The sequence below is a fragment of the Nicotiana tomentosiformis genome, chromosome 3 (assembly GCF_000390325.3).
Source record: "Nicotiana tomentosiformis chromosome 3, ASM39032v3, whole genome shotgun sequence".
Classification (NCBI taxonomy): Eukaryota; Viridiplantae; Streptophyta; class Magnoliopsida; order Solanales; family Solanaceae; genus Nicotiana; species Nicotiana tomentosiformis.
In genome coordinates, this window is record NC_090814.1 from 12,602,324 (window position 1) to 12,619,851 (window position 17,528).

At 34.4% G+C, this 17,528-nt stretch overlaps 1 protein-coding gene across 1 annotated transcript in view; it reads right to left on the reverse strand.

Annotated features, from left to right (window-relative positions):
• Positions 1-6,551: 6,551 nt before the first annotated feature.
• Positions 6,552-17,528, reverse strand: part of LOC104087462 (uncharacterized protein At5g08430-like) — a 45,824-nt gene continuing 34,847 nt past the window's right edge. The window contains exons 7-12 of the mRNA XM_070196717.1: positions 17,070-17,179; positions 16,827-16,886; positions 9,488-9,538; positions 8,634-8,706; positions 8,155-8,367; positions 6,552-7,603 (exon numbers count right to left, since the gene is read on the reverse strand). Of these exons, the coding sequence (XP_070052818.1) occupies positions 7,110-7,603; positions 8,155-8,367; positions 8,634-8,706; positions 9,488-9,538; positions 16,827-16,886; positions 17,070-17,179 (1,001 nt within the window). The 3' untranslated portion in view covers positions 6,552-7,109. The remainder of the gene's footprint in view (positions 7,604-8,154; positions 8,368-8,633; positions 8,707-9,487; positions 9,539-16,826; positions 16,887-17,069; positions 17,180-17,528) is intronic.

Here is a 17,528-nt window from a genome sequence, read left to right on the forward strand (position 1 = left end):
CATATGAGCACAAATGATACACAGTGCGATACACATATCATATTTTTCTATGTTCATTTTCTACCTCAAATTTTTATTTTAAACCACCTCAAAACTCCATCAAACTATCCCCAAACTGAGATTCAAACTCCTTAAGATGTATCCAATCTATTCCAGCAACACCCACTCAAAGGAAACCAAAAATTTAATTTTTTGCTCCAAATTAGCTAATATAGTAATATTTGACTAATATTGATAATATTTTAGAGCAAAATTCATTTGTAGCCACTCGCTACAAACTTGTACCATTTGGTAGCCACAAAATTTTAGATACATTTAGTAGCCTAAAAGATATTGGAATGGTCAGTCCAAATTCCACCAACCCCACCGCATCTACCTTTTCTTTTCTACTATCTATCAGACATCCATACAAAAAAAGCTCCAACATTGCCCTACCGCTATTGCTGCGCCGCCGCTACCGCCATGGCACCGCTACCACCTCCACGCACGGCTGCCACCGCATCGTCCTACCCACATCCCAAAAATAATAGATCATCAAAAAGAAGACTCACGCACTCCTGGACCAGCCTCATCCACCCCAATTTCACCACCAAACCTAAAGAATTAAGGACTAATAGAGGGGGGAAAGTGTGAGAAGAAGAAAAAAACAAAAGGCAGTATAAACAGACAAATTGAACTTAAAAGAAATAAGATCTAAAAGATAAAAAGAAATAAAGATTGAGTATTTATGAGAGAAAAATTATACACTTTATATAAGGAAGATATATTAATTATTTACTTTATATACAATTATAAATTCTATGTGCACTGCATATATACATTATATACTATTATATACTTTATATACAGAGTATTAAATTTATATAAAAAATGTATATGTATTATATAAGTGCAGATACACCTTTCATATAAATGTGCATACATAATATATACACATTATATACAATATTCTCAACACTCAATGTAGCCACTGTAATCTTTCACGCTCATTTTTGTATAATATGTGTATACTAAATGTATATATACTATTATATACTTTATATACAAAATTATATCAACATTGAATTTGTATAAAAAGTGTATATGTATTATATAAGTATAGATACACCTTTCATATAAATGTGCATACATAATATATACACATTATATACAATATTCTCAACACTCAATGTAGCCATTGTAATCTGTTACGCCCAATTTTATATAATACGTGTATAATAAATGTATCATTAGTGTAAAATGTATACACATTGATTATACACCATATTATACCATTATTATATACTGATTACACAATGTATAAATAAAGGAGCACTGACGATAATGGAGGACAGTGAACATAGTGGCTATTTTATTTTCTCAATTTTTATCTTCTTGTAAAATTCATCCGAAAAATTATCATGCAATATTATATCTGAAAGTGGACAGAAAGCGAAGAAAGAGGCAACCACCGCCAGGCTTTTGCCGGAAATTACTCAAAGAAGGTAGATATTTTTGCATCTAAGTAAACGAGGAGGAGATCTCAAAGAAAATAAGAAAAGTTTAAAAAAGATGTATGTTGGTGTCGCTATAGGAGAAGAAAAGAAAAAAGAAAAAAAAGGGAGGGAGTGAAGAAGGGAAAAGATAAGAAGAGAGGAAAAGATGGAAGTCGCTGGTAGATTGAAGAAGGGAGAAGAAGAGAAGAGAGGGGGGGGGGAGGAGTAGGCGACTGAAAAAGGAATAAGTGCATTGGGAATAGTAATTATAATTTGTCAATAAATTGGGCCTAAAGGCTATTTCCTGTCCATTGAGAAAAATATGGGCTAATAAAATTTTCAGGGGCTATAGAAGGTCATTTTCTCAATATTTTATGTAGTGGCTATTTTTTGTACTAATTTGCTTATGGGCTAACATAACTGATAGTTTCACTTTTATAGAGAATTACTTCGAATTAAAATCAGCTTTGGTTAGGATTTAGGCCTCATGACCGCCCCTTTTTACACGCTTGATCCTTTTTTAACTATTATTTAAAAAAATAGCATCATTTATTATTTATTTTATAAAGAGCACTTTTTTTCATTATTAGCATATTATAAAAGTTAAGCTCAATATTTAATAAGTTAACCGACTCACTAATCACAAAAAGTACTTTTTTTGTCCATCTCCATTCTCCCTTTCCAACATTCATCTTGTTCACTCCATTTTTGAAAATCTGATGTATATGTGAATGCCACCTAAATTCAAGATGTATTGATTTATACGTCTTTTACTTTGTATATCAAGTATCACTTTAATTCAAAATATATTTTTATGTATATAATTTTTGTATATTTATTTGTGAAGTGCCATCTTATTTTAAGATGTATTTTTAATATATATTTCAAATATATTTTATATGTCAAGTGCCATTTTAATTCAGGATATATTTTTTATGTATATATTTTTTGTATATTTATATGCCATCTTAATTAAATTTAAGATATATATTTTTATGTATATTTCACATGTCTAAGTGTCATCTTAATTGAAGATGTATTTTTTATGTATATTATTTATATATTTTATATGTGTTAATTCAATATATATATTTTTATATATACGTTTTGTATATATTAACATATATTATTATCGAAGTAAGATCTTTATGTTAATAAAGGAAGAAAGAAGTAAGAGAAACTTAAGAAAGATAATTAAAAAGAAAATGAATGGAACAAATTTAGAAAATATATTGATTTCGGCAGAAAACAAAATTAAGAAGATGAAGACAAATAAGGAAAGCTAATAGATAAAGAGAGAGAAAAAAAGGCATAATTTTTGTACAAAGAATTATTGACTTCAAATTGCTTATGTTTGCGGATTAATAATTAATATTCCTATTTTAATGGAACTGTGTGCTACAAATATAAATATTTTCCTGCCACAACTATAATATTGGGTTTCATGCTAAGAATTTGTTATATTTCTTTTAAATTGTGACAGTTATGTAAAGTTCTCCTCTTTCTTCTCCTATATATATAAGTTCTTTTCGTTGGGACACTTTTTGATCATAATACTACGGGGTCATTGTCACACCTCCTTTTTACGGGAAAAGTAGTTTTTTTCACTTTAAGTGACATTATTGAAATGGAATTAGTTTAATTAATTTAAGAGTCGTCACTTAGAATAATTATTATGGTGTCCCAAATCACCGGTTTATTTTAAAATCTCAATTCAAGAAAAATTGACTCTATTTAAGTCTGCGAAACACAGAAGACCGGGTAAGGAATTTTGTTAACCCAGAGAAGGTGTGAGGCACTCCCAAGTTCCGTGGTTTTAGCATGGTCACTTTGCAAAGTATATTTGGCTTAATTATCCGATTATTATGCGTTTTAAACTTATGTGCATTTTTACCTTTTACCGCTTTTAATTACTTGATTGTTAAATTATGGAATTAATCTTTGAAACGAATCATGTGTATGTGTATCTGTTTTGTTTATTGTGCTAAAATCATATCACGCGTACGTGTACACATTTCATAACGGTTAATTATTATTAATTTTGTTTCGCCCAAAGTTGCGCGAACGCATACCTTGGTTTTAATTTGAAAGTCATAATTATATCACGCGGACGTATACATGATCACGATAATTCAATTAGTGCACGCCTAAAAACATACTAACGTATTCATGACTTATTTATTTCCTAGTTTTGAGATTGTTGTGAGGCATGACTATAAAAATTATTGGGGAAGGGATATAGATTAATCACTAAAACCATTTACGCGACCAAACACATTGCACGATCGCTACAGAATAGTATCTAGTTTGGGGCATGTATAACGATTTTGGAGCTAATAGATATCGACATAATATCAAATTGCCTACAACACCTACTTTACTATATAAAATAGCATCTAACAATGATAAAAGGCGCCATGGTTGTAATAAACAGAAAATTTTGCTAAGACTACCATATTATATTGAGGGATGGATAATCATATAACTCTACATATGGTTCTCCTATGAAACAGCTAGAGATGATAATAACAGTAACTAAACCCCAAATACTTAGTTTAAACCCCAAATAGAACAAACATTACTAAAATATTTAATGAGATAGGTCGGTCAGACCCTCGTACTTAATTTGCGTTATGATTTACGAGCAAAACAGTGAAGGAAATGTGTGCTATTTGTATTTATGTGTGTATGATCATGGGATTGAGGGGATAAGGGGATGAGAATTGGGAATGTTACTATTTATTTATTTTTGTCTTTTTTGTGCGAGTGAGTTACGTGAGAGTCATGGGATGTGTGACTCAGCTTTTAAGATAAAGTTTACTGCCAAAATTTTTGGAAAAAGTTATGGGAATTTAATTATATTTTTTTTGTATGTTTTCTTTTAGAAGTAAAATTCAATTAAAATATTAACACAAGAATATTAACCAACTAACCTTAGACTATATATATATATACTTGTGAATTTTTCTTTTCTCTAACTTATACTCTAAGAATGTGAATATTTTTGTAGTTTTTAATATATATATATATATTTTTTAAAATAAAACCTATTAAAAGTAAGATAAAAGTTTAAAATATCAAGATGCGACCTAAAATAAATATTTACACTAAAAATAGTATAAAATTCTGATGTGGTCAAAAATTAGTTGTTCACAGTCATTTGTAGGATGTATAAGAATAGTACTGAATATGGTGTATTAGTGAGATTAGTAATATTGAGATTAATTATGCTGGATTATTATTTGGTGTATTAAAGGTTTTGGAAGGATAGTTCTGTATATATGGATGCGGTGGAAAGAAGTAAAACTATCCTTAAAATTATTCCAGTTAAATGGATGACATGCTTAAGCTTAATACGGATGGGTGCAATAAAGGTATTCCTGGCCTAACAGAAGGAGGGGGAAGATTTGATTATGGCCTTTTACTCGTTCTTTGACATATGCACTAACAACATAGCTGAGGCAAAGGCAATCTTTATTGGCTTGAATTGGTGTTTGGAAAATGGCTATAAGCAATTACAAATTGAATAGCTGGAGAAGAAAACAATGAAGCAACTATGCTTTCTCACACTGCTATAGGGAAGCCAACTGCACTGCTGACCTCTTGGCTAACTCAGCCTTCACATGAAATCTTCTACCTTCTTCATGGAAACTAATTCTTTGCCAAGGAAAGTGAGAGCTACTTTGAAGATTGAAAGAGACCAAATAATCAATTTCAAGAGTTAAAATAGCACTGGCTAGCCAGTTTTCGGACTTGTAATTGAAAAATAGTCAGTGTTTGCAAAGTCACTGAAAAACTGAAAAATAGTCACTATTTTGCTGCAACACGGAAAGTTCCGACATAATATACTAGAGATTGGAGCACATGTGTATGAACTTACAGCATATTATGTTGAAACTTCAGCACATTATGAAATTCCAGCATGTTATGTTCGAAGTTCGCATGTAAAAAATTCGAACTCCAGCATATTATGCTAGAATATTTTTCGGATTTTGAATAGTATTTTTGTTCAGATTTATCTTCACATGAAAAGTGGCGAAATTTCGATTACTTTTGAAACTATGGCTATTTTTCAATTATCAGTTGTAAATATGGTTATTTCTGAATTTTAGCCATTTGAGGATTAGGACAAAAAAGAACATTTTTAATGTGTAGTTTTTATTATTTTTTGCTTCTTTTCCTTTTGGTTTCTGGATACAAACTTTATAGGATAGAGTTTATCTCATGCTTATTCGTATATTAAAAGTCATGGTATTGCTAATGACATAGTTTGCTATGTATAAGAGTATATAGCTAATACAAGTATTAGTTATACATAGGTTGAAAAACACTACCAAATAAGGGATTAATAATACCAAAGCCAGTACATTTATATTTTCCCTAATAAATCCTACCAAACAATCCTCCCCCACCAATAACTAAGATTGCTCGGGGTTGGATAATCTATCAAATGCTGATTAAGTGTTGTTCTTTGCACTTTTGAGTGTTGTCTTCTTGGGATTTATCTTTCAATCTTGCACGTTTCATACTTAGGGGGTAAAACATTTCTCGTTCTTGATATCTTTGGTTTTAAAAGAAGATGATTAGTTTCATATACTAACTCTTTTATATGTTGTCTTTAGTTACTCTTTTAGAGGTTAACAAATAGGTAAGGTCTGAGGAGGGTAGTGTATACGCAGACCTTACCCCTACCTAGAGAGGTAGAGAGGCTCTTTTAGAGGTCACGTTCTTATTTATCTATTCTTGTTCTAATTTCTTTGTTGAAGGTTAACACTTTAATAGACGTTTTTTTCTCAACAGGATCTTGACAAGAATTTAGAGCATGAAGTTCTTGAATTCTTTCTTGAATTATCTAAGTTTCAGAGTTTCTTAGAGACTCAAATTCATGTTACCAGTCCATGCTCAGAGTAAGCACTTGATCCACAGAAAAAGGTGGGGAAAACGAGTTTTGGAGCTTAAGAAAGGTTTAGCTACCTTCTCTCTTGTTGCAATAGATCCCAAACAACTTACACAATAAACGTCTAAACTGAGTTTACAAACTCAGCTTTGGGAAAACTTCAAACGAACGCCAACAACTTTTTCATAATCAAGAGAACTAGTACTTCTTCTCTTCATTGATATCAAACTTAAAAATAAAGCTGTTTCATAACCTGGAGGGTATGTCAGGATCAACTGATAATTACATGAACAATCTTCATTTGGTACACTCCCACTTACACAAAAGGCAAAATCTGCCCAAGTTTTCGCAAGGCATTGTTGAATAAACTATGATCCATCACATTGTTAGATGCAGACTGCAGCATTTGGTATCTAAATAAGAGAAGATTAGACCATGTAATGTACTAAAGGAAAATAGAAAAGAAGAAAAAAGTTTCCTCTATCAGTGCTAGGTGACACAAACTGTATATATGGTGATATCTTTGCATCTGGTATGTACTTGGCCTCACCTGTGCACTCACTATAGACACTTGCAACAATTTTCCTACAGGCAGATCTTACGGTTCATGTAGAAAGATGGTTGGAAGACTTGCTATAATTATCTACATAAGAGACATGAAAATGCGAGCTTGATCAGAGTTCTTATGTACAAAATACCTCTCATATGATTCGATACTTTTACTGGTATCTTGACGCCTATTTCCGTGGTAAAACCAGGTTTATAGCTTTGCTCAACAAGATAGCCTTTTCTTCACTTTGACCTTCTTTCCAGACTTTGAACTTACAGGCAGAAGGAGTCTTCTCGACCCAACGTTGAAGCAATGACAGTGAATACTTTTCATTTTGGCCAGAAATATGCCATATACGCATGTCTAGATCCTCAGCTGCAACACCCAATTTGGCCTCATCATCATTACTCAAATCTATAACTTCAATCCTTTCCAGCTTTTGACTTTCTACTGTTGTTGGTGCCATATTACCATACAGTTGCTGATTTACCTTTTGATCATTATTGCTAAGCGAAGCGTCTACTTCAATTTGAGAAGCTGCTTTAAGCTCTGAGATTTCTTGCAGTAAGGATGTTTTTGATCTGTTTGGATCAGTTGCTGTGAACTGATGAGGCTCTTCTAAAACATTAATTTCAGCCTTTTCTTCTGGAGAGTATGCATGATACTGCTGTGCGTTCCTTTCTGAAAAGTTAGAAAAGTATGTTACAAAAACGATTTTTATTTACAAAAAATACATAGAATATTTTCCAAATTGGTTCTGTAATTTAAGTTTGAAAATGCTTCAATGTTACCCACTGCACGCATCATTTTGTACACAACAGGAAAAACAGCTTTAAAGATTGCTAAACTTGGAGTTCCACTTGTCTAGTTCTATGCAAATAACCAAATGTTCGGCAAAAAGATTGTCAAGGGGATAGAAGCTTCTTTAAATTGTAAAACACAAACTATATACATATGAGCAAATACAACTTTAAATCAATTCAATCTTGCTAATCTGAGCTACCTAAAACAATATATTGTAATTGGTTTTAATATTACAAAGAAAATATGGAACTCAAATATCAAGGTAAGAATTTCAAAATCGATGGACATTTTGTCTTCTTTGGTGCCGCTGAGATGAGAGCTAGTAAAGGTTAGATAAGAGCTCACAAATTTTCTTATGAGGCTACAGAAAAATTTCACTAAAGAAAAAGAAATTCATCAAGTTCTTAACCTCTAGAATATAATCATACCTGAGTAAGTTTCTCTATCTTCCTGTTTACCATTGACAACCTTGGAAGGGGTTGTCTCACGTAAGCATTGATGCTCCTGCTCGTCATGGATCTTGTGCTCAGCCAAAGGTTCAAGCTCTGCTACATCAGGAGTCACTCTGGGAAAATTATGTAGCAATAGCGACTGTTCTGATGGATTCTCTAGACGCTTTTTTTGTTCCATATACTCACAAAATGTAAAGACAAAAGGGGTTAAGGCAACAGTTTCCTTGTTTAGACGATTTGAGCCACACCTCAAGCTCTAAGGAGGGAAAGAATGACGAGAAACAGTGAATAGAAACAATGATCCACATAAAGTCATACCAGCAAGTGATCACAAGAAGCTTTGGTTCCAACTCCAAGCCAATCTTCCGACCTTATTTTTTTTTAAATTACTCTATTACAGAAAACATACAGCTGTTATCCCTTTAATTTGTAGTTTGGACAGGGCAGAAAAGGATATTGGTATCTCCATCCTTTCTCATTTGCTTGATCAATGAGTTTCTCCAACAAAGATAGCTTTCGAGCAATCCACTGACATTAAAGGGGAGGGGTAAAAAAACCAATAAGAACAAAGGTGGGATCAGATATCTATTGCAAAACACATTGATGATAATATAGCAATAAACAGTTGGCATTGGCATTTTCATGTTACTTTGCACAAATATAACTGCGCTGTGAGCTCTTAAGTAACAAAGTCAAGGAAAGTGGAAACATGCAAAATATAAGCTGGTAGAATTCAAAAGGTGCTTGATACTTGTGGAGATAATAAAGCCTTTTCTATCTGGTGCTTTACAATGATATTTTACCATACAAGGCATGCCTGAAGGTTGGATGTAGAGCATCAGGCCCATAAAGGAATATGCAAGCTATAGAAAATAGTAACATGAAAACATCAAAAAACGTAGACATGTAGAAAGTCACTCTCTCACCATCTCCCTTTCCCCGCTAAGATATTCATTTATGCATGGATAGATATATAAAAGCATATTCGTACAAGTTATTAGGATGGAACTTACTGAAAACGAAACCCAGAGTCTTAAAAATTAAAAAGTTGAGGGGAATGTTAACTCTTACAAAGCAGATTGTGAACCAGTCTAAAGTAGAAGTTACATAGCGTCAGTGGGAGCTTGCAAATTAAAAGAGCAAGAGCTTAAGATATTGTGATCTGTTTTGCATGATCATATCCTGTAATCTCACAACAGTAGAGGTAAAAAGTACATACAGCTAGAAGCCTAGAACCTGCCGCATTCAAGCAGGGGCGAAATAAACTACCATGATTTTTAAGAATATTTTACTAAGATTGTAACTGTACATGCTTTGTGATATCCTCATGGAGAACTCTAGCCCTTTGTTCGAGCTCCACCTGCAAAGCAGTATCTAGGGTTATGGTAATTCTAAAATCTGGAATATATATGAATATGCATGTTGTGCCAAACTCAGTGATTTATGCTTTGTTTTTTGTTTTTTTGTTGTTGATAAAGGTAACAGTATATTCATCAGCATAAAGCACTAAAGCGTGTGCTGGAAACCATTAAAAAAAAAAAAAAAAAAAAAAGAGACCTAGTTATATCTTTCCAAGATTCTTCTTAAAAGGACTAAAAACTTTAATGAAGTCTAAGTTTCATCTACACAAATTTTTACACCAAAATGAGAGGACAAAATACAGTTAAGCTTAATTTTCTCTAAAACAACTCCTCCTATCAAAACACCAATCATTTCTTTGTAATGAGATAAATATAGAAGGATTCCCCACATATTGAAAATATAACTACAAAGAAAGGTTCATACACTGGTAAAGGAGGAGATTTGTAAAAACTGTAATGAAGTCTAAGTTTCATCTACACAAATTTTTACACCAAAAATGAGAGGACAAAATACAGTTAAGCTTAATTTTCTCTAAAACAACTCCTCCAATCAAAACACCTATCATTTCTTTGTAATGAGATAAATATAGAAGGATTCCCCACATATTGAAAATATAACTACAAAGAAAGGTTCATACACTGGTAAAGGAGGAGATTTGCCTCACTTTCACATGGGCAAGAGTCACCATCCTATCTACCCACTAATCAATCCCATCGTTCAGCTGACTTTAAACAGTTGTGGTGAATAATATGTTCCATTTTCAGTTCTACTCTATCTTTAATACTTTCAATTAATGCACTTCTGAACCAAGTCTTGTCTTGTTCATTTACAAAAACTTATCCATATAACATATGAAGATGACAGGAACTACTTATATTCCCTTGTTTATTTCCCTAGCTGCTTCCCAGTTCCCATAACTGGCCATTAAACCAGTTGGACATAGAAGATGCATTCTGCCATGGTGATCTCCTAGAGGAAATGTATATGGAGCAACCACCTGGTCTGTTGATCAAGGGGAGTACGAGAAAGTTTTCCATTTGAAAGAATCTTTGTATGGTTTGAAGCAGAGTCCCGGTTTGGCAAATTTAGCGACGTAGTACAAGAACTTGGATCGAAGATGAGCAAATGCGACAACTCAGTCTTCAATAGATGGTTAACAGTTGGTTGTTGAGATATTATGTGATTTGCATAAAATCATGATAATTTGATTAGGAGATGTTATGTGATTGGCATAGAATCATGATTATTTGATTAGGGATCTTACGGATTTGATTAGGATTTTATTATGTAATTATACACTTACCAAATATGTACACTTTGTAATAGCTATATTTTCCCAATCAAGCTTTGAGGGAATAATCAAGCTTTCTGCCTAAGTCTCAGTCAGTACAGTAACGGTTGGTACTATCCCTCTGGTTGTTTATGTTGACAATATTGTCAACAAAGAAGATGGTTTTACAGGAATTTCTTCTCTCAAGTTGTTCTTATATGCCAAGTTTCATACAAAAGATTTGGGCCAGCTGAAATACTTTTTAGGAGTAGAAGTAACAATAAGCAAGAAAGGGATCTTGTCTCAACAGAACGTATGTACTTGATCTGCTTGCAGAAGCTGAAAAGATGGGAGCCAAACCATATAGCACACCGATGGTTCCTAATGTACAATGATGGTGATCCTTTTAATGATACGGAAGGATAGAGAAGGTTAGTTGTTTTAATTGAACTACCTCACAATGACCTGTCTAATTGTCGCCTATGCAGTTAGTATTATCACAGTCAATTTATGTCCGCACTTACAGTCAAACATTGGGCAGCATTAAGACAGATCCTGTGTTACTTGAAAGGAGCTCTTGGCCTTGGCAAGTAGTAAAGCGATCACATGCATACTCAGCGGATGTTGATTGAGCTGGATCCAGAACTGATAGAACATCAGGGTAGGGCTACTGCTTCTTTGTTGGTCAAAATCTGATATCATGGACGAGCAAGAACCAAAGTGTAGTATCTCGATCTAGTGTAGAACCAAAGTACGGGGTTATGGCTCAGTCCAGATGTGAAATGCTTTGGATACAGAACCCTTTAGATAAAGTTGGTTTAAAGCCTTTGTCAACAGTGTGATTGGATGTGGTAACATTAGCAGTCCAATTATGTGCAATCAGGTATTGCCTTTGCTGCTCACCTTAATTCTTGGATTGTTGATTCTGGTGCAAATAGATACATGACAAGCTCTTTTAAAGGCATTCAAAACCATTCTCCGTGTCTCAAAGGAGATAATATTAAAATAGCCAATGGTTCTTTAACACCTATATTTGGAAAAGGTTCTGTCGTTTGTACTCCTAATATTAAACTATCATACGTGCCCCATGTCCTTGAGTTCCCTGTCAATCTTTTATCTGTTAGTGCCATCACCAAAGCTATAAACTGTAAAATCGAGTTCTTTCCCAATCATTGTATTTTTCAGGATCTTCGAACACGGAAAAAGATTGGCAGTGGCAGATCGCATGATAACTTGTATATATTAGATGGAATTCAAAACTCGGGTCAAGCCTTTTTTGGGGAAAGGAAGGATGTCAACCAAGAAATAATACAGCGGTATAGACGGTTAAGACACCCATCATTCTTTGTTTTGAAGAAGTTATATCCCGGTTTGTTTTCAAGGACTCCATTTGAATCTTTGTTCTGTGATGCGTGTGAATATGCCAAGCATACCAGAAACTTTTATCCTGTGAGTGATAATAGAAGCACAACTCTGTTTATGACTATTCATTTTGATGTAGGGGGTCCTACCCAAACTGTTTATTTGTCTAGTAGTCGATGGTTTGTTACTTTCATCGGTTGTTGCACTAGGATGACTTGCATATATCTGTTAAAAGCCAAAAGTGAAGTTTTCTCTTGTATTCAGTCATTTTATAAGATGATTTATACTCAGTTTGATTGCAAAATAAAATCTTAAGAACTGGCAATTAGCAGCGAATACATGGATAAAAGATTTTGTGCTTATTGGGAGTCCAATAGGATAGTCCATCAGACTAGTTGTCCTTACACTAGTGCACAAAATGGGTTGTTGTAAGAAAAAATAGGCATTTGCTAGAAGTAGCAAGATCTCTTATGTTCACCATGCATCTACCAAAACCTTATTGGGGGATGCTATTCTAGTGGTTGCTTATCTTATCAATAGAATGCCACTTAAAACCCTCAATTTTCACCACTTAAAACCCTCAATTTTCAAAGTCCTCTAGAAGCTTTAAAGGGTAAGAATGAATATACTGTTCTTTTAGGTGTGTTTGCTTTGTCCACACAAGAAATTTTGGGAAACTTGATCCTAGAGCTATAAAATGTGTTTTCATTGGGTATTCTCCGACACATAAAGATTACAAATGTTATCATCTCTCTCTAGGAGATCTTTTGTTAGCATAGATGTTACTTTTTGAGAATCTGAGCTCTATTTCAGTATTACCTCATCACCTCTTTAGGGGGAGAGTAGTAAGGAGGAAGAGGTGATTCTACCTAGTTTCATTATTGGACCTCTTGATGACATTGTCACATGGGAAAGTGAAATTGGGGAAAGAATTCAAAGGGAGACTATTGGGCGTTTGGATAGGCCTGATTTGAAAACTTACTCAAGGAGAAATAGAGTAGAACAAGCCATCATGCAATCTAACGAAGCTGAACCTTCTTCTACTAGATGAACCTATTGCTCACAGAAAAGGAGTCAGATCTTGCACCATCAAACATACTTTATCTAATTTTGTCTCCTATCATTCTTTGTCCTCCTCCTATAGAGCCTTTATCTTGTCTATTTTCTGTGTCTATTCCCCAGAATTGGAGGGAAGCTTTTGCAGATCCTAAATGGAAGCAGCTATGATTGAAGAAATGAAGGCCTTGTCAAAAAATGAGACTTTGAAACTTATCACTTCACCATCAGACAAGAAGTTGGTTGGCTGCAAATGGGTCTTCACTGTGAAGAACCCATTTATCTTGTGCAGCTAATCTTGATTGGGACTTGCAACAGTTTGATATAAAGAATGCATTTCTTCATGGAGACTTAGAAGAAGAGGTGTATATGAAAATTCCTCCTGAATTTGATACTGCACAAAGTCAAGGAAAGGTATGCAGATTGAAGAAAGCCTTGTACGGACTTAAGTAATCTCCTAGAGCTTGGTTTGACAAATTTTGCAAAGCAATGATTTCCTTTGGTTACCAACAAAGCAATGTTGATCACACTCTTCATAAGACATCATAAGAGTAAACTCACTCTTCTCATAGTTTATGTTGATGACATATTAATGACAAGAGATGACAAAGAGGAGATGGCCCGATTGAAGAAGTTGTTGGCACATGAATTTGAGATCAAGGATCTAGGAAAATTGCAGTACTTCTTAGGAATTGAGGTTGCTAGATCAAAAAGAGGAATCTTTTTTTCTCAGAGGAAGTATATTCTGGATCTCTTGAAAGAAACTAGTATGACAGGTTGCAGACCCGCAGAATCGCCCGTTGAAAGCAATCATAGGTTACAAAGCGGAGTTGGAAAGTCGGTCGATAAGGAGAGATATCACAGGTTGGTTGGAAGACTCATTCATTTCTCCCACACTAGACAAGACATAGCCTATTCAGTTAGCATGGTGAGTCAGTTCATGCATGATCCCCGAGATTCTCATATGCAAGTTGTCTTTCACATTTTGCGATATCTGAAGTCTGCTCTAGGGAAAGGTCTACTTTTCTCCAAACATGATCACCTCCAAATAGAAGCCTTTACAGACGCAGATTGGGCTGGATCTCTGAATGTCAGAAGATCTACATCTGGTTATTGTACGCTCGTAGGAGGAAACTTGGTTACTTGGAGAAGTAAGAAGTAAAGTGTAGTTGCTAGATCAAGTGAGGAGGCAGAATATAGAGCTATGGCCCAGGGTATTTGCGAACTGCTTTTGGCTACAAAAGCTACTAGAGGAATTGAGACTGTGAAAAAGGAAAACTTTCCTTGTACTGTGGCAATAAGTCTGCCATAAGTATAGCTCATAATCCAGTCCAGCATGACCGAACAAAGCATGTGGAAATTGATTGACACTTCATCAAGGAAAAAATTACAAATGGTGTCTTGAGTGTGTTTCATGTGCCATCGGAAAAACAATGTGTTTACCAAGGGTCTCAACAAACGGACATTTCATACATTGTTTGTAAGTTGGGCATGTGCGACATCTTTGCACCAACTTAAGAGGGAGTGTTGATTGGCTTAATTATTAGAAAAGATTTGATTCTGATTGAGATTTGATTTTATTCATGTAAATTGACAGTAATTTAGTTTCTTCCTAAAATAGTCATAGGACCTAGTGTATAAATGCATTTGCTTAGGGACGTAAAAACTAAAAAATACACGAAAATACAAGAAGTCTTTTCTTCTTCTCAAAAATCTACAATACGCAATACATATAATAATCATATTCCATGTGGGACTCTATTTATTTACAGAACTACTAACTATCTAAGAGAAAAGGAAGCCAAAAATGAAGTGGACAGCTTGCTAGGCAGTATGGGACAGAGAACCAAAAATGAAGACAATACCAAGTAGATTTAATATTTGTTGCGACTCGGGAGACCACGACTGAAAAATACCTCACCACCCTCCCCACAAGTAGAGATTCATTTTACATCATTCATAATACGAGAAGGATTTAGAATTTAAAATCTTCACTCGATTCTAACTAGTATGAACAAAATTCTTAACACATAAATTCCTCCATTACCTTGTTATTTTACAGTCAGACATGTTTTTCTTTGAAAAGGAAGCCAAAAATGAAGCGGACAGCTTGCTAGGCAGTATGGGCTAGCGAACCAAAATGAAGACAATAGCAAGTAGATTTAATATTTGATGTGACTTTGGAGACCACGACTGAAAACTACCTCACCACCCTCTCCTTGCAAAATGGTTATGGAGGTATAATTTGGAGGAAACAGCTTTAAGAAGAAGGGTGATACAAGAGAAGTATGGCCATGGAAGACCTTGGTGCACCAAACCAGTATCATCCCCATATGGAGTCGGTGTATGGAAAACAATTCGGGGACAATGAAGGTTCATTGCTGATCATTCTAGTATCAAGGTTGGAAATGGAAGACGAGTTCTCTTCTGGTGTGACACATGGTTTGGGCACACTCCTCTAAACGATCAGTTTCCAGACTTATATAACATTGCTGCGAACCCAAGAATTTCAGTAGCAGAAGCAAAATCCACACATGGGTGGAATATTATTTTCAGAAGGAACTTAAATGACTGGGAGTTGCAAAGTGTGGCAGAATTCTGGGAGACCTTAGAAGCCTTCTAAGGTCTCCCTGAAGAGGAAGATGTTTTAATGTGAAAGGGTCACAAATCAGGAGCCTTTTCAGTGAAATCTGCTTATCATTTCATCAACATTACTACAAATTTGGAGGGTCAGGGCGCTCACAAAAGTCTTATGCTTCACATGGTTAGTAGCAAGGGAAATTGTTCTAACTCAGGAAAATCTTATTAGGAGAGGAATACAGCTGCAAGCTAGGTGTAGTCTTTGTGGCAAAGATGGAGAGTCAGTTTCCCATCTCTTTATACACTGTCCAGTCACTACTCAACTTTGGCATTTCTATCTTAATTTGGCTGGAATCTCATGGACAATGCCCAATAACACTGCATATCTTCTAAGTAGCTGGAACAATGGAGGTGCAAATATTAAACAGAAGAAATGGTGGAAAGTAGTTCCTGCTTGCATCTGGTGGGTCATATGGAAGGAAAGGAATGCTAGAGTTTTTGAAGATAGGCCTAGCTCTTACCAGAAAATTAAGCTTAATTGTTTTTTGTTATTTCATTTTTGGTGCAAAGAGAGCTATAGGGAGGATGCACATTCTTTACTAGCTTTGCTAGAAGAAATGTAATCGATCAAAATAGGCTACGCAGTCTCAGATCTTTTGGGGCCTGAATGTGGCTCACACAATCTCTTGTAAATATTTTACTCTTTTATAAAATTTGTTACCATTATCAAAAAAAACAACACAAGGATTTAGAATCGAATAAAGATTGTAAATCACTTAGCTATTCCTGGATTCTCCATTGTGATTTGAGATACCAATTTATAGCGCTAAGAGCAATAGAGATGAGGCTGGGAACCACACTTTCTCTAAGGTGTAACTGGAAAGAGCACTTCTTTTTTCAGATGATTCAACTTTCTTTTGGGTGAAAATTTCTAAATAAGACATTCACACATTAAAAGGTTTCTGGATTAAGATTAAAAGTAATAAATATATCAAATAAAAGGCAATAAAGCACCTACCACAGTAAGCTTTTTAAGTAATCCAGCTTTCACCTTCTCTCTTAAATCTTCACATTCTTCCTGACAAGGAAATGCCAAAAGTAAAAATACATTTAAGGGACAGCCAAGAAGGCTCCTTAAGCACACAGGAACACACGTAACAACTTAAAATTTTACAAAGAGTAGATGCTCTGTCCTATGCTGAATCCTGTAAAAGTTCTAGAAGGCAATTAAAGCGATAGAACTTGAGATCAAGGAGGATACCAATGTAAAATCATCATCTGAAAGCATGCTCAAGCAAGTATCTCTGAACGTATTTGAAACTTGAAGAAAAGTCTCATTTTTGCCCTTACCAATTGAGCCTTGCTTGATGCCTGATAATGCAAAGCAATATCGGTATGGAAAACTTCAGGTCTTAAGAAAGATGTAAAGAACGAAGAGATCTGAGAATGAATTGCATGATTATTCCCGCAAGCATGTTGAGGTTTTTATAGTGTTTACAAGTAATCCTAAAAGGAAACAAAAGTATGCAAGTAATCCTAAAAAGAAAAGAAAAGTAACTCCTAGTAATTCCTATTCCTTTTTTTTTTTTTTGATAAGTCTACTAATTCCTATTCCTATTTACATACTTATATGGATTCTAAACCTTTGCTATATATACAAGGAATAGGATCTTATAATATTAATAATATTCTAATTCTTAACAAAAGATAATGGTCTTAA